General features: G+C 42.7%; 1 protein-coding gene and 1 long non-coding RNA gene across 2 annotated transcripts in view; one reads left to right on the forward strand and one right to left on the reverse strand.

Moving 5' to 3' along the window:
• The first annotated feature begins 1,188 nt into the window (after window positions 1-1,188).
• Window positions 1,189-6,456, forward strand: LOC309518618. The gene is made up of 2 exons (XR_014213561.1): window positions 1,189-1,477; window positions 1,664-6,456. It is a non-coding gene; the product is annotated as an uncharacterized lncRNA (long non-coding RNA).
• Window positions 3,577-18,412, reverse strand: part of TBC1D2B (TBC1 domain family member 2B) — a 38,437-nt gene continuing 23,601 nt past the window's right edge. The window contains exons 9-13 of the mRNA XM_082198395.1: window positions 17,372-17,866; window positions 14,671-14,788; window positions 13,887-14,072; window positions 12,497-12,618; window positions 3,577-7,668 (exon numbers count right to left, since the gene is read on the reverse strand). Of these exons, the coding sequence (XP_082054521.1) occupies window positions 7,473-7,668; window positions 12,497-12,618; window positions 13,887-14,072; window positions 14,671-14,788; window positions 17,372-17,866 (1,117 nt within the window). The 3' untranslated portion in view covers window positions 3,577-7,472. The remainder of the gene's footprint in view (window positions 7,669-12,496; window positions 12,619-13,886; window positions 14,073-14,670; window positions 14,789-17,371; window positions 17,867-18,412) is intronic.

Here is an 18,412-nt window from a genome sequence, read left to right on the forward strand (position 1 = left end):
TATCCTGAAATGTATTTTCTCCCAAGAAAGTATTGTCACTTTGATAGGGTTAATTTTCAAATAAGCTTGATTAGGATCACATCCTTATATTAACCTTCAGACACCCACCCACCCAGAGATAGAGAGAGGGGGGGAATTACAGTTATAATTTATAAGTGAAAACTGCCTCTTTTAAGCAAACCACACAGGGCAAGCAACAAGGAAGGTGGGGAGGACAGAGAGAAGCTGCTCCTTTGGGAGGCCCTTAACCCTTCCTGTCACCAATTGGGTGAGATTAAGAGATAAAACAATACATCCTGATGGCAGAGATACTCACAAAAACCAAGTGTGTTCTTTATCTTTTGATCTTGCTTTGCAAAACAGCTTCTCAATCTGTGTACATCTTTGTGTAGGAAGCATGTTTAGCATGGGAAACTGTTGGATAGTGACACACCCAGCCTTTAAAATGCCAGAGGGTTTTTAAAATACTTACCACCCCACTTTTCTTTACTTACCTGGTTCTTTACCTGGTTGAAGAGGAATGTTTCGCCTGGCACCTAAAATATATAATGAAGGTGCCAGGTGAACTTCTCTGGGGAGAGCCTTACATGGTTTCCAGGTATCTTCTCCTCTCCACAGAAAGGGCATCACACAGCTCAGTGGTAAAACATCTACTCTGCCTGCAGAAGGCCCACCTTCAGTCACCACCATCTCCAGGTAGGGCAGGAAAAAGGCTCCCATCAGAGACCCATTGCCAGACAGTGAAGACTATTCTGACCCACCATTGTTGGGCTCAGGATAATTAAGCTGCTTCTGTCCATACGTTTCCCATAGGTTGCCCATACCTGTTTTAAATTCACTCAGCTTTGTCACAGTGGGGTTGTTTTGTATTTGCTGCTAAGAAACTAGTCCTCTGGAACAAGCTAGCTTAAAAACAAAACAAAAAACCCAGCCAGCTTTATTCAAGTATATTGTGAGTTACATATGGTATTGTGCTCTGCTTCTTCTTGTTTAGTCGTGCCCGATTCTTCGTGACCCCCTGGACCAGAGCACGCCAGGCACTTCTGTCTTCCACTGCCTCCTGCAGTTTGGTCAAACTCATGCTGGTAGCTTCGAGAACACTATCCAACCATCTCGTCCTCTGTCGTCCCCTTCTCCTTGTGCCCTCCATCTTTCCCAAGATCAGGGTCTTTTCCAGGGAGTCTTCTCTTCTCATGAGGTGGCCAAAGTATTGGAGCCTCAGCTTCAGGATCTGTCCTTCCAGGGAGCACTCAGGGCTGATTTCCTTAAGAATGGATAGGTTTGATCTTCTTGCAGTCCATGGGACTCTCAAGAGTCTCCTCCAGCACCAGAATTCAAAAGCATCAATTCTTTGGCGATCAGCCTTCTTTATGGTCCAGCTCTCATTTCTATACATCACTACTGGGAAAACCATAGCTTTCACTATATGGACCTTTGTTGGCAAGGTGATGTCTCTGCTTTTTAAGATGCTGTCTAGGTTTGTCATTGCTTTTCTCCCAAGAAGCAGGCGTCTTTTAATTTCGTGGCTGCTGTCACCATCTGCAGTGATCATGGAGCCCAAGAAAGTAAAATCTCTCACTGCCTCCGTTTCTTCCCCTTCTGTTTGGCAGGTGGTGACGGGCCCAGTGGCCATGATCTTCGTTTTTTTGATGTTGAGCTTCAGACCATATTTTGTGCTCTCCTCTTTCACCCTCAATAAAAGGTTCTTTAATTCCTTCTCACTTTCTGCTATCAAGGTTGTGTCATCTGCATATCTGAGGTTGTTGATATTTCTTCCGGCAATCTTAATTTCGGCTAGGGATTCATCCAGCCCAGCCTTACACACGCTGAATTCTGCATATAAGTTACATAGCTCTGCTTCTACTTAACCTAAAAATTCTCATGAGGCTGCTCACAACATATAAAAATTACAACCAGAGACAGTAATAATAGTGAATGTCTAGGTGCTGCTAATTGTTGACAGGAAACTTTAAGTCCCTTCCTGCTCTTCCTTCTTTTTTAATATTTGTAGAGAACTTTTTCTTAGAAAATATGTCCACCCTAAGACACAAATACTTGAATACATCCAGTTACATCTACAAAGACATGAGGCATAGAAGGCCAGATTCTTGCATTTCATAGTTGTGGTTTGGGTGGCAAAGGGAGGGCTTGAATATCCAGGTTGGTGAGAGTGCCTTAAAAACAAAAGCACATTTTTTCTTTAGAAGACTATGCGTGCAGCTTGCATGTTTCAGCCTGGCAGGAGGTGATGGCAATTATTGCATAAGAATCTTGTGTTGGGAAGTCTGCCTCCCTCCCCTCTCCAAATTACGTAAACTCCGTCTCTAGAGCTCAGCGGTGAGAGGGACTGCAGAGGAAGAATCACCAGAGACCACCTGTGGGATGCTCCTGACCTGAAAACCCTAGTGCAGGAAGAAGACCTGTTGCTAAGCCACAAAGTACTTCCTTGTGCTAATGGAAGTACTTTGTTGGCTACCATTTCTTAAACTGGGCTTGAACCAGAGAGGGCTGTTCTCTATAAAGTTGGGAACAATAGATACCCTATTGCTTTGTATCATGGACAAGCTCCCATAAGCCCTCACTTCAGGGCCTTTTTTGTGGTGGCATGAAAACTTAGCAAAACTTCCTTCAGGAGTCTTGCCAGTCTTGTTCTACTAAATTTTTTAAGAACTAAGTGAAAGGCCTGGGAAAAATGTCTCGGCCTGAAACTCCAAAGTCACCAGAAGGCTGGAACCAAAATCCCAGTGTCTTAGCATCAAGAAAATGCTGGGCTGGAGGCCCCACTTGGCATATCTTTTAAAATGGTCCACCAGCCGCACCAAATTAACTGGTGCTACTGAAAAACAAGGTGTGTAAAGCATGATGGGAAGTAAAATGGCAACGTTACTGCCATCACTGAGATGGCAACCCTACTCCTCTAGGGTTTCCTGGGCACCCTGACCATCACCAGCATTTAGATTGGATCACTCCTTCCCGAGTCTCCTCTCAGTGGCAGCAGGTAACATTCTGGCACTGGGAAGAGAAGTTTAATGTCAGGGACTGGCTGGACAAGGAAGAGTGGTGGCAGCCAGTGGTGCAGGAGGAACCTGAGGGGGAAGGGGATTCTGAACCAGGTTCAGACTGGTGGGAAAGGGAGGAGTCATCGGCAGAGAGTGAGAGTGAAGGAGAGAAGTTTGAGTAGCCACAGACACTGGTAAGAGAAGGAGCAGGGGTTGCATCTCCTGCTCTGCAACAGAGTCCTGATTCCGCTCCTTCCCCTTCCCCACTCTCAGCACAGGAAAGAAGGGTCGAGAAAACGCTAGAACATGGCTGTGTGAAGAATCTCAGGCTTCCTCCAAAAGGATGTATATGCTGGTCTTCCGCCCACTGTCATTCCCACCGGCCACATCAACTGCTGCTCCCCAGACCAAGCTCTTCCCAGGCAGAGTAATATTTTGCTCCTATTGGTACTAAATGAGGCGTAACTACCCCCCAGAACCTTCCAGCCTGAAGGCCCTGGAAAGAGTTCCAGAACACCCACGCAGGATTTAAAATCGCTATTAGTCTCAATTTTAGCAACAAAGTCAAACTAAAGCATTACAAAATTACTGATTTTTATTGTTTTTGGCAAAGATTTCCAGTACAGAACCAGGTTACATTTCAAGGATGCAACCCATTCATTGTGCCGCATCCCTGGTTGTTTCTAATACATAATACTTCCCAAGGGATGAGTTAAGAGCTGTACAAAAGTTTAACAACACCAAAAGAGAAACCAGTTTTTAAATTTCTTCATGAGGGACTGAAGCAAAGCATGATTATGAATGTGTTTGTCAAATTGACTACGTAGTGGTTTGTAATGGCTCGGACAAACGACAAGCCTAATTCATCGTGCTAATGCAGAAGACAACTACAGTGTAGCTGTAGGAAGAGGACAGAGTTGTTCAGTTCAATGTTTGACAAGGGACTTTCCACTAGGAACATGTTCCATGTAAGCCCCACTCAAAAGAGGAAGGCTCATCCACACTTCCTATTCATTTTAGCCAGGCTTGCACGAAAGATGCTCCAGATCAGCCCTGGCCAACTCAGCGCCCTCTAGATGTTTTGGACTACAACTCTCATGAGCCCCAGCATTGTATGGGTGTGCTGGCTGAGGCTAATGTGAGTTGTAGTCCAACACACATGAAAAGCTCCAGGTTGGCAAATGCTGTTCTAGATTAAGGGCACTGGGCATGATCAGTTTCTGCCTACTGAGTAGCACTTGACAACTATAGAGAAAATCTGCCTACAGGGCTAGGCATGTACTGCTTGATCCCCATTCTCTCTGCCTCTAGCATAATAAAAAATTGGTCTGTGATTTGGAAACTTGAACAAACGGCTTCAGCGGTGTGGATTATACAATACTTATAAGAGAAATCATGCATAAGATACTTTGCATATATAATATGTAACACATTTTGAAATTCTTTACAAAAAAAGAAAGAGTAACAGAAAAACCTCATTGCAGTAAATGAGACCTGAAAAAGATGGCACATATTGGGTGGTGGCGGGCAGGGGGGTGGGGAGGTTGTTCAAACTTTCTTTGTTGAACTCTGCTCTTAGGTTTTCAAATATTAGCCTACAGTCTGAGGCTTGGAATCATCTCACAGAACTGTGGTCTATCTCACGGATTTGATTTCTAGGCCAGCATACAAATGTCAGGCAGCAGGAGCTTCTCATCCAATTTCCAAAGTGGGTCCACCCCCCCCCCTGGGGGGGACAACAACTCTTTCACGTGTGAGTGCAGGTGCACTGAACATAACCGTCTTTGCAGTGGGAATAACAGCATTTGCAATAATCCTTTTTTCTGTTTAACTAGTTGAACATCCTTAACAATCTGGCACTAGTAGACTCAAAGATGCTACAAAACTGAGGAGGATTTGCAGCAGCCTACAAAATAACATTGGCACAATGGGTGCTGTCTTCACTCTCCACCATCACCTATGTTTAGTTGCTTGTGAGAATTCTTCAAACATACAAAAGTCAGGTGTTCACTATCCAAACTACTATTCAAATTAGGAGTTTCAAAGAACACAGATGGATCCCCTTTAACAAGCAAGTGCTAAGAAAACAAAAATATTCTACCTCACATTTGGCTTGAGACTCTTTCAGCCCTATCAGAAGACAGTTAAGAAAATCTGACAGCCTGGCATAAATTCAAGTGTCTCCATCTGTGGGTTTCAACACTCCTTACAACAGGAATTGGAGATACAGTACCTGTAATACTACACGGAGGAATCTTAGTATTATTCAGGTACAATGTGTTTTAAAATGGTAAGTGGCATTAATGTGTTCCGAGGCCCATCTGTTCAGCTTGCACTGTATCTATCTCCTGTGTCCTTCCTTGCTTGCCCCACAGATGGTTCTGATCCTGCCGTCAAAGGAGAGTGTTGCCTGATAGTACCAAGCCAACATGCTACATGAAATAGAGTGAAATAAAATGGTACACTCTTGCACTGCTATCAGCACAGGTGAAAATTTCATGGCCAAAATATTCCCTAGCTCCAACAACCTCACAACGAAATTGTCAATTAATGGTACATTTTAGAAACCATCAGAAAGAGGATGGCAACAGTCTGGAAAAAGAAGCTTTATAACATGCTCACAGATTCTTGCAAATAAGTAGAGAGGTGCTCTTTCTCTCCGCATTCCCTGCACGCCACTCCTGCAAATGATCTCTAAGCCTTTGCTGTCAAGAGCAGCTTACAAGGTGGCAGGGGAGGAAACTGTTCTTCAGAGAAAGGAATCCTGACTGCAGGCCACTTGTTGGATGAAGGTAAACATCCTCAGGGCTGAAAAGGCCATGGCAACTTTTGGAAGGGCAGCATGTAAGGAAGGAATTCTTTTTTACATGAATAATAAAATTATTATTATTATTGCATTCATATCCGTGTCTTCTAATGAGGACAAGGTGGGGTATTACTTTTCCCTTCTCCCCACTGTAGTCTACCATTTTTTCTTGAGAATTATACTGCCTAATAAAAAGGCACATCAAGTGTGGGAAAGATGAAGGGGAGGGTCTCAGCACAGTCACACCCATCCCCCAAAGTAATGAACCGTCTGCCTTCATTTTCTCCAGGTTCAGCAACTGTATCTAAGATAACACATACTTCTGCAAAGGTCAGAATAATACAATAGAAGGAATCCACCTGTAATTTCACTGGCGTTAAGTTTCAGCAAAATGACAGGAGCCAAGCACCTAAAAATGTGCAACAGAAAGAAGTACAGAGGTGCAAAAAGAAAAAAACAAGTTTAAATATTATCAGAAATTAAACCTTTCATAAGAGAAAGCAAATACACAATTCACATTGTTTGATTCTTCTAGGGTTAATCTATGCCAAACCTCTCTGTGGCAGAAAAATCAGGTGAATTTATAGCACTTTCACAGGTCATTAAGTGAAACCAACATGCTTGCTTAGTTGAGCAATCTGCCACTGATTTTTTTTAAAAAAAAATGCTTCCCAATATAAATCTCCAAGGTCTAAGGGCTCATTGGGATTACATGGAGGGGGAAGCCCATCAGGCAAGAGCACCCTCACCTGGCCAGAACAGGTAGGTGCCGGCAAAACACAACATATCCTTCTGTCATCGTGGAGAGGGCTCCTATGCCTTTAAGAGTATCATGTAAGCGAGAAAACACCATTTCCTTCATTCCTGTAGTATCCAGAGAAAACGTTTCCAGCAGAACTACTTCTTGCCTTCCAGTTCTTAAAGAGAGATAGACCAATAGTGTCCAAGGCAGCCTTATTAATAGTTCTCAAGGCGCTCACTTAGCACTATGTGAAAACAGACTTCAGCAATTCTTCTTGCTAAAAACAGAGCCACTAGGACTAATGGAATGATGTCTTCAGAGGACTTTGCTTCCTGGCAAAAGCACTGAAAGGCTTTTGACTGGCCTCATGAGGCCTCTTCACATTTTCATAGTTTTGAAGTACGTGCACAGATATGCTGAAGATCTGTCAATATTTGGGCTGGTTTTAAACAAACAGATGGACTGCCAATGCTAGTTGGCAAATGAAAAATGCCAGCTTAGTTCAATATACTCAAGGCTAATGAGGAGTGATTCTCCCAAATGGATTTTGGGGCAGGGGAAAGAGTGGGGAAAGCAACTGGGAAATAAGTGTAAGATGGTGGATATTAAAAAGATTAAGGACTTTGTGCTACTGCTTCCTATGTGTAGGCACTTCAAAAATGAGTCCTTCAAAGAAGGGGGAAAGTGGCAGCTCAGATGCAAGGTGCAAGAAAAAGTGCTCTTTAACATTCTGGCAAAAAAGGTAAACAGAAAGAGAAATTTTGGTGGGGGGTGGAGATTTCTGCAACGGCATGCTAAAGACTTGGAAATCTGTCCTGCAAATTTCCAGCTGACGTTGCTTAGTTTTGCTGGATCCGTAAGGAAGAGGCCACTCCACAAAACTTTGGTCAAGGTTCCAGAAAGAGTCTTGGCCCCTGGGGGTTCCTCAACCATCTTCTTCATCATCACTAATGAGGTCCCTTTTATCTGGGTTAGTTTCCCGCTCACGCAAGAAGTCTTCCCGAATGGCTTCAAGTTCCATGAGCTCCAGGCGGACTTTCTCCAGGTGGTAGGTCCTCCGATTTCTTATCTGGCGCAATGGAAAGGGATTCAGATCCCCAAAAGCAATACTGATGAGTTTCCTGGAATTAAAAAAAAAAAAAAAAATCGAAAATGCAGATGACTAACCACATTCCTTTAAAAAGGGTTTGTTGTGTAATCCTCCAAAGTTCAGTCCCAAACAGATTTCAGCAGTTGCAAGACACTCCCAAAACTCTTCTCTTAAGATCAAGAGCACAAAACACATGAACAAATGATAACCAGGGATGGGGGAGCCTGGCATAGGAAGGAAACAAGGTTGGAATGTGGCCATGGTTGGGAAAAGGTTGAGAAACACTGGGCTAGACTGTAGGAGGAGAGCCTCACCTTTCCCACATATTGAAACAATACGGAATAGATGAGGTCTTAAAGTTTCTGCTTCTCATGGAGCTGAAAAGGTACACAGAACCCTTTCTAAAGGGCAACGAAGTGTAAACCCACTAAAGATGTGGAAGGAGTGTGCAAAAGAGATGATTTCCCCCCCCCCCCGCTGCCTAAGTTTGTCTAGTTAAATCATAGGTGGCATAAAGTAGATTGGGAGTGATCTGCAGTAGATTAGCAAGGATTTCTGACTCCCACAAAGCTGATTCTGCAAGTTAGAAGTCTGTTGACCTCAAATATGTATCATTCAGTGCAAGCCCACAAACCTACTTGGGTAGCTTTGCTAAACAAAACAAAAACCTCTCTCACAGTCCTAAATTTAACTGGACACACAATTTGCAAATTCAAAATTGCTCAAATGCTCCCAGCTTGCAGAAATTAGCTGCAGCTCCAAGTGTAGATGCAGTTTACAAAGAGAGGAAGTCTCATGTTTCTGAGAAGTATGAAGCCATGCTTGGTCTACTCAAGCAGTGCTGCAGGTTCCAGCTGTTTCTCATCATTCTGTCTCCTTTGTTTATGATGAAACATTTCATCTGTCATGGCAGAGAGGAAGTGGATGCTTATTTCCCCCTCAAAATCTGCCTAGAAATATACATCATTTTCAAAGGTAAAAAACAAACAAAGAACTACAACTTGAAAAAAGAAACAAGGCATGTACTTTTGTGAACAAAGAAAATATTCTATCTATCTCTGCCTAGAAAAAACTTATTGCTGTTTCAGTGTAACTTCACTGTACTCAATGAACCTAAATACACCTAAATCAGGAAGATGAGCTCCTGCAGCATTTCTCCATAATTCTCCCATTACTTACACATCACAAAAATCTTAAAAAACTCATACTACTTTGTGTGTAAAATGGGCACGGCTAGTGTCTGTATTATAGTAAAAGTTTTGTATTTGTGTTAGTACTGTAATGTATGATTGGGGTCCACATAGTAGAGGCAGGAACAGCATAAACAATGACATCAAGTCTATGAAGAGTTCAGAAGTTTGGCTGTAGCTAGTTGAATTTACTCAGCCAGGGGGTGCTGTATTCCAACACCATAGATAGTGCTTGAAAAGGACTGACTGCTTTAATTGGGAATGGGAGGTTTCCAGAGAACTTTGCTAGGTCAACAATGCAAAAGTCAGGTCAGGTTTCTAAACCCTGGCCTTCAGGAACAAACATAGCACATTTATTGAGCTTGACACCTACAACTTAGGAACACGACTATCACTGGATTTTTTGAGATCTTGTTGGACTGCTTAGTGGTTAGCAACCTCAAGTACCTGGGCCTGTACATTGCAAAACAAGAAAGAACATGATGCAATGTAAGTTGGCTGAAAGTCTCCTGAGAAGACGAGAAGGCAATTCATCTGTTTCTGATGAAAAACAAAAACCTGAGGTGTCACTTCCGGGGGGGGGGGGGAATCTGGGACCAAGCTATTCCTGTGTTGAGTTGCCTTTTAAACACTCACCACTCCACTTGCCAGAATTATCAGGACATAATCAGACATGTACCTTCAAGAAGTGACTAGGAATGTATCCCTTTTCACTGGGGTCACAATGCACTACTCCAAACATCTACTCCCAACATCAACAATGCGCTACTTCCAACATTGCCTAATGTTCAAATGATTTTCTGAAGTCCTTCTCCAAGTGCCCCCACAGGGGGTGAAAATAAGAGACAGAGCCTGTTTGGTCATGGCACCGTCTGTGGAATGTTCTCCCCACTGCCAAATCTTATGTCTTCCCAGCCCCAGGTGAGTGGAACACTTATCACCTAACTAAGCATTTAATAATGTTGGATTTATCTATTTAATGCTGCTTTTAAGGTTTTAATTGTATTTATAAGCTGTCCTGTCAGCTGTAGAATACAGTCGTACCTTGGAAGTCGAACAGAATCCATTCTGAAAGTCTGTTCAACTTCCAAAACATTTAAAAACCAAATCGCAGCTTCTGATTGGCTGCAGGAAGCTCCTGCAGCCAACCAGAAGGCATGGAAGCCCTGTGGGACATTTGGCTTCCAAAATTAGTTTGCAAACCGGAATAGTTACTTCCAGGTTTGCAACATTCAGGAACCAAACCATATGAGTTCCAGGGCATTTGACAACCAAGGTACAACTGTAGAAGGATGGAGAAGAATGAAAATAAATACTGTTTACATTTCCTTTTGCCTGCTTATAGTTTAATATAAATGCTAATTTAAAGCTTTTTAAAGCCCAGGTTGTTCAAATTAGACCTAAATTTCCCCCCTCTTTTTCCTTAAGGCCTTTTCCTGTTGTGGCACCCATCTGTGGAAAAGCAAGGCATGTCAGGCCCCATCATTATACTGCTTTAGGTAGTTGTAAGAGTCTGGGTTTTTTAGGTAGCCAGCCAGATACCTGTTTAATTTGCTAGCTTTGGGGTTCCTTTTGGGTTAATATTGTTTTATAGATTATAAATGCTGTCTATAATGTGTTAATATGACATCTGCTGTAATTGTGATGTTTAGCTTATGTCAAAGTGGGAACTGGGAGCCGGTCAGCAATAACTCACCAGTACTTCTGTAAAACAAGAAACTCCTTAATAATATATATATTTTTTAAAAAGCAATAACTCACCAGGTGTCAGTAAAGTTAACTCTTTATTCAAAGAAGCAGCAAAACAGCTCAGGCCTAGTGAGCACAGCAACTCTTCCTGTATTTCTGAAACAATGCCCGTAAGTGGTATCTCCTGATCTCGAGGTAATTGCAGCACTAACTCTTTATATATCTATCTGTAATGATGTGGCAGTGGCAGAAAGCAATCGCTAGGTGGTGTGCTTGCTTCCAATGCAGCTTTGCTATATATCAGTCTATATAATGAGGGCTTCTGATATACAATTTATAATGAGCACTTAGCACTAGATGCCACTATAAATCTATCAATATAATGAAGAAGACTATAAATCTACTTGCATAATTAGAAGTTGGCATCAACCAGAGGCTAGCCAGCTGGCCTGATAAGGAAAGGAGTCAACTGTGCGACAGGCCTACCTCAACCCAGCCATGAAGCTGACACCCAGACATGAACTTGGTTCCCCCCCCCCCGAAAATATGAAGGAAGGAAAATGTACATCATTAAGAGCACCTGCACAGCCAGCTATTGAACCTGTCCAGTGTCTATAAATGCTACCCATCTCAGCAAAGGAGGGAGTTCCAGAAGAAGCACTGAAGAACCGAGGAACCAGAGGGAGATGAACTGAAGGCAAACTGAAGACGGACTGAAGAATCAGCAGTGCAGGGACCAGCTCACTTACCACCTGGGTGTGTGACCTGCCCACCAGCCTGAAGGGTTAGCAGCAGTCTCTTAGCAGCTGGCAGGGCATGCAGTTGAGCTTATATGATTATTTATCTTTATCTGTCTCTATAACTGTTTGTATTTGTGCTTAGAGTCTAGCTTATAGTGTCATATTATTATTTATCAATTAATAAACTGCCTTCTTCTTTACCCGGTGGTCTATTGGTTTTCCATCTGCTGTGATTGAATATAACCTATTGCCTGCACCTTGCTCTAAGAACTAGGCTAGGCAGCTGGTAATACACTTCCCAGTAGGTCTTGCCCCAATGAGGCAGTTGCAAGGATTGAAGGTCTTTGCCTTCCCACTGCTCTCTAAGCCTCCTCCTCCCCCAGGTTCTTCTGAAGCAACCTGAGACTTCTTCTCCTTGTCTGTCTTTGCTCTGCCCTCTTCATAACTCTTCAGGTTCTGGGAGATATGAAGGGAGGGGAGCTGGTCTCAGCCGATAGGCCTGATCTCTGCCCTTTGCCCCCTACCTTCTAGCCTCCACTTCTGCCTCTGATTCTGGACTGCTCTCTGCCCCAGCCTCTTCCTGCTCACTAAACCCTGTTACCTCTTCAGCTTCTGACACCTCCTCCACCCAGTCTTCTCCCTCTGACCACTCATGGTCATCCCACCAACAATCCCCTGGCTCTGGGTCTTCTTCCCTTGTGGGTTCCCCAGCTGGTGCTTCCCACCACTCCTCTTCATCCAGCCGGTCAATGCCAGCTTATTTTTTAGTTGCTGCTTTGCTAAGAGTATTTTATAGGTTGTAATTGTTTTATTGATTATTTGTTAATTGTTTTACATTATTTATGCTGGATTTGTGATATTATTGCTATTTATTGTTTATAAGCTGCTTTGGGAATCATTTGAATAAAAAGCAGCATAGAAACACAACAAAACAAATCAAATCAAATGAATCAATTTTGATGGCTGTTCTGGAATTGTTGTTTGTTTTCAGTTTGTTAATGTTCGGTTGAATTATAGGGCTTCAAATGAGAATTATTGTTTGTTTTATACTATTTTGTTACCAATTTGTTAGTTGCCTTGAGTTTCTTTGGAAAGTTAGGCAGCACAGAAAACTTTACACTAAATTGTTTTAATTTGAGCTCATGGAATGAAGGTCAAGTCAGAGACTTAAATAAAACCAAAACAGAACATAGATATTCTTTCTAAGCAAGCAGTTTCCAACTTCCAAAAAGGCCCTTACCTAGCATCAAGGACTGTGCGAGTGAAGTATCTGAGGTACTTGAATATGGACATCGAGTCTTGCTGTTTTAAGATTTCCTCCTCTTTGTATTTAAAGAGCGCCAAAGCAAACCGGAACATTACCTAAATGTTTGACAAACATCAGGTTACAAGAGAATGAGCAGTGTTTAAAATTCCCTGCCACTTCAGTTAACTGCATGGAAGAGATCACAAACTATGTAGGCCACAAAAGCCTCATCCCCTCAACTACTAGAAAATTATGGTTAGTCTCGCTTCCCACTCTGTTGGCTTCAGAAACTCCATGAGCCACTGCCCACATGCATTCAAGGCACAAGGACTAAAACCCTGGTTTTCACAAGGAAAGCAGAGATTGGTGAGATGTTTAATTATAGTGCAACAACAGAGTCTCATGGAATTCACACAAAACTATTTGTCAATATCCTTCCAGAGGTAAATTTAGTTCATCCTATCAAATTCTCTAAGCAGTATGAAAGATAGTCTTCAGAAAACATTAACACTAAATAGTCTGGTTTGGACATAACACTCAACTATTGTGAACGAGACTCAGGCTGTTCATTCATTCCCCTTCCTCTCCTCTCCTCTCCTCTCCTCTCCTCCCCTCCCCTTCCCCTGGCTTGGCTGCAGTTTAGCATTATGTCTGAACCCTAAACAGTGATTAATCCGAAACTACATTATATTGAAACAAGTCAACATCATAAACCAAGGTTTGAAGATGGTTTCAATAAGTCATAGTTGACTGGACACAGCTGGCCAGGGTGCAGCCATAACATTAAACTGCAGTTAGTTAAAACAGAAACCAAAACTTCCTATCTCCTCATGGCTGTACTGGAGGAGGGAACTGACAAGTTTAAGACTCATTCACATTATGCTAAATCAGGAGTCAGCAAACTTTTCAGCAGGGGGCCGGTCCCTCAGACCTTGTGGGGGACTGGACTATATTGGGGGGGGGGAATGAACGAATTCCTTTGCCCCACAAATAACCCAGAGATGCATTTTAAATAAAAGCACACATTCTACTCATGTAAAAACATGCTGATTCCCAGACCATCCACGGGCCGGATTTAGAAGGCGACTGGGCCAGATCCGGCCCCTGGGCCTTAGTTTGCCTACCCATGTGCTAAATCATAGCTTAGTCTGAACATTGCCAGCAATTCAATTTCTTTCCTCAAGCAATTGTTTCATCAGCAGTCATAAAAGACACAGGGCACAACCAAGGCACATGGAAATGAATGGGACAACTGAGCTATTGCACAGCTCCTATTCATTTCACTAATGTTTGGCAGGAGAACATCCCACTGGGTGGCATCTCAGCTCAGCTTTACCCATAGGTTCTACAAACATCAGGAAACATTCAGGGTTATGCCATGTACCTTTGGCCCCTCGTACAAAAAAGAGTCCCATATCTTGAAGAGTATGTCGCTGACCACACTGTCTACAAACACAACAAGGAACCAGTTGAAGGTGATGAGCGAGTAGTCCACTCTGTATTGCTCAAAGTGGGCATGCAGCCGAGGGAGTTTCTCACTCATCAAGTCCTTGAAGACTCTCTGGTCAACCTAAAGGAGTGCAAGACAAAAGAAAACTCATTCAGACAAAAATGGAACAAACGGTACAATCTTTTTTAAAAAAATAAAATGGCAGCCTCACAAGGCCTTAAAGGAGGGTGACTGAATCTCTAATGCCAGAGCAAACTGGTATCTGATTAAAAAGGTGGCACTTAAAAGTAGGGATAATTTCTATAGAACAAGAACCCCATATGCAGAAATATAATATACACTGGCAGAAGGGACATTTATCAATGTGAAAGAACAAAAATCTAAATACATACAAGATGACTAGTATGTCTAATTCTCAAAAAAGCATGTGGCTCATAACCAAAAGAGCCAGATTGCAGCTGGAGATTCACATGACTGGATGTTTTTACATGCAAAACAAAAGGAAATACTTCCTGTGTGTAATGATCCACCAAGTCAGGGCAACAGGTTCTAGCCTAACTTCCATTTCAGTATGTGAGTTTTCTATATGCAGGGATGTGTATTTGTTGCATGTATGGAGAAAGAGCTTATCACTTAAGCCCCTACCAAGATTCCTCTTCTGGTGTTTGAGGGAACTAGGCCTTTAGGGGCTGAATTTGCATGCTGGCACACTCCATACCTGGGAGCCTAGTAAGGTTTTAGTATAATAGTCCCGAGGCATGAAGACCTCCACTATTGTAACTAGGCACCAAAAGGCATCTTCCTGCTCCAAGTAGAGAAGCGCAATTGCCACCAGTCTGAAAGACAGAAGATAAAACAGAACAATCTCATATTGCAAAACTGCAAGAGTCTGGGTGCCATTAAAACTGATGCTGGAAAGTGATTGGCACTAATATATGCATTGACCACAGAGAAGGGCTAAAATGAGCGCTGCTTGGCTTGTTTAAACATATATGCATACGTATTTCACCAGCTTCATCTGGTTCACCAGCTTTGGCCATTCCTGGACAGGGATAGTCCATCCATTGGGAACCTCGAGGCTAGTTTACTGCAATGTGTTCTATGTGGGGCTGCCCTCGGGCCTGGTTTAAAACCTCCAGGTGGTGCAGAATGTGGCAGCCAGACCACTGATAGGGGCACATAACCAACAACATGTGACCCAATTGTTAAAATATCTGGACTGGCTGCCCATCTACTACTGAGCCAGGCTCAAGATTTCTGCATTAATTTACATATCACTGAACAACTTAGGTCCAGGGTAAACCTCAGGGACCATCTGAACCCTTATGTCCCAGCTCTTTCACCAGTAGAAGCACTGCTGTTTGTCCTGAGTCGCTGGGGGTCATTTGACATCAACGGTGAAGGACATCATCTCCCAGAATGTCCTCTCCATGGAATGCAGCCTAAAGATCCAGTGTGCGCTTACAGACAGCATGGAGCCATAAAGGGAGATGTCTGACCAGCTGAAGAGGCAAAAGCACCAGCCGTCTATCACCATGTTCTTCTGGAAAATACCACCACCAGCAGAAGCAGCAGCAGCAGCAAGTGCATCTGAATTGCAGCCAAGCACTTCAGGGTACCAGTCTATTCCTTGTTGCTGTTTCCACGTCATCCTCCAGCAATGAGGAAGACTGAGTGCCACCACTGCCCACCAGCAACAGCAACAGCAGCAGCAGCAAGAGAAGTCCTACAGCCAAGCACTTCTGGGGTACCAGTCCACTGGAAGACTGAGAGCCACCACTGCCACAATTCCTGCCCATCTGGTAAGTACTGCTGGTTTTTTAAAGGGTTTTTCTAGGGGTTTCAGAGGTTTAGAGAGTATGTGTATTTCAATTATACACAATTCCATGTATGTGTGCAGTGCTCGGAACACAACCACTGTGTAAATTGGGAGTTGCCTGTAGCTCTAGACCAATCTGGTTTATTGCTCAAAGGAATATTGCTGATGCTATTAGAAGGGTTCTGGATATTATTATTATTATTATTATTATTATTATTATTGAATTTATATACTGCCCTATACCCGGGGGTCTCAGGGTGGTTCACAGAATAAAATCAAGATATAAAACCAAGATATAATTCACCATGAACGCAAATGTAATTCTTCTGTAACTTTAATTTCACTAGATACCTTCAAGACCTTTGATTGTACTGAATGGAGCTACTTCAGGAAACTCTCATCAAAGAGTTGTTTGGGAATAGATTTTTACATTTAACTGAGCATATTTATTTGGAATTCTAAGCTTGCATTACCATTAGTGGAGTTAACTCCACAAATTTCACAATCAAACGAGGGACCAAACAAGACTATCCACTATTGCCACTCCAATTTGCAGCGGTAATAGAGGCTTTAGCTACAAATCTAAGAGATATCCAAATTCAGGGAACTGAACATAAATTAAATCCATTTGCACACAATCTGCTAAAATGTTCTATGATCCTAAAAGAGCTCTCTTGCCTCTACAGCAGACTCTTAGTATGTCTGCTAAGGTTGCTGGGTGTGTGTGGGTGTGGACTAGATGACCTTCTACAATTCTATGAAAAATTAATTAAAACAAATAAGTGATGTTTCCTATTTCCATGATTTCAGAACACAACTGGTTACACTCTAATTCTGGTTTTAAATTGCTATGTGGTGGATTCAGATATCTCAAAGTAGTAAAATCATGGGGTTATGTCAACTTTACTCAAGGAATTTTGGGGATCTTGACAAAAGGCTACAGAAACATTTAAATTTAAGTTGGTTAGGCCAAATTGCAGCTGTGAAGGTGTGCATTCTTCATAAATCTCTATTTTTCTTTCAGGCCCTGCCCATAACTATCCCTCTTTCTCAATTGGCTCAATGGCAACACTTGATTAATAATTTTATTTCAGGAGGTAAAGAAAGCAGGGTATGCTGTCTAACCCTGTATTGAGCAAGAACTAAGGGAGGTCTTGGCGCCCCAAATCTTAAGTTGTATTACGAGGCTTTCCAATTAAAAGTTGACACATATGATTAACAACTCAGCTTCAACTCTATGGGCCAAAATGGAACTGGAACCCTTGCAACCCACTCTTAACGCCTTACCCATCCTGAAAACTTCATGGGCTCACATTAGCAAAATAAGTAATCTGTTTCTACAGCTGACCCTTTGAATATGGCATAAATGGCAATCACATTTAGCTCATTTGCCATCGCCTTTATCTCCTATTTTAGATCACCCAGCCTTTTGCTTTATCAATAAATATCACCAGTTCCTATTGTGGTGATAAAGGGGAATCTCTATGTAATTTATGTTTCTCCTCTCATATCAAAATGACAATAAATATTTCTTTTTTAAAAAATAAATAAAAGTGAGACATGCCAAATGACTACAGAAAATGAAGAAAACAGATTCTACCTGTTGAGACCCTGGCAATATCCTATGTCTGGGTTCCGCCAAGAAAATGCAAGCAAGACATTCCGCAGCTTCTGCACTCCTTCAGATGTCAGAGAAGAGTAATGCTTGTTGTTGGGCAAAGTCCGCAGAAGATCTAGCTCTATCTGCTTTGAAGCCGGGTTCTGCTTCTTCAGGGCATTCTGAAGAAGTGATTGGAAGTAGCCGGGGTCCATGTGCTCTCTGAACTTCTTTACATGAAGGCCAATGCACCATTTCCACATCTGGGAGCGGTGGGCATGCGGAATCCCATACCGAATGAGGTTCTTGAGTTCCACAGAGCGCACCATCTCCCTGTTCATGGTGCTAGCCAGATAGTTCTCCCACTTCACCCCTGTGGACATCTCCTGGTTTTCAGTAAGGGAGAGCGATTTCAGATCCAAGGCCCGAACCTTCGCTACCAGCTTCTCTTCCTCATCATCCTCTGGGACTGTCTGAAACCCATAAATATCATATTCACTGTAAAGGAGAGAGAAATCTGATTAACTGGGAATCTTTAGGAATGAAAAAAACTCAAGCAAGAGCGAAAGGTGATATTCTGGAAGTCTGCTATATCTTTTGTGAGCTCAGATAAATGCACTAAGTCTCTCCCCCCCCAATTCTGTTAACTCATTCATTTTAGTAAGGGAGCAGATGGCGCTGTGGTCTAAAACACTGGGGGCTTGCTGATCAGAAGTTCAGCAGTTTGAGTTTGCGTGATAGGATGAGTTCTTGTTGCTCTGTCCCAGCTCCTGCCAACCTAGCAGGGCGAAAGCATATCAGCGCAAGTAGATAAATAGGTGGCATGAAGGTAAATAGCATTTCCATGTGCTCTGGCACTCGTCACAGTGCCCTGTTGCACCAGAAGCAGTTTAGTCATGCTGGCCTCATGACCCAGAAATCTATCTGTAGACAAATGCCGGCTCTCTTGACCTGAAGTGAGATGAGTACTGCACTCCATAGTCAAGTTTCACTGGACTTAACTATCCAGGAGTCCTTTACCCTTTAGGTATGTGTTGTTGTTGT

This window comes from Podarcis vaucheri, assembly GCF_965113315.1.
Source record: "Podarcis vaucheri genome assembly, chromosome: 14".
In the NCBI taxonomy this organism is placed as follows: Eukaryota; Metazoa; Chordata; class Lepidosauria; order Squamata; family Lacertidae; genus Podarcis; species Podarcis vaucheri.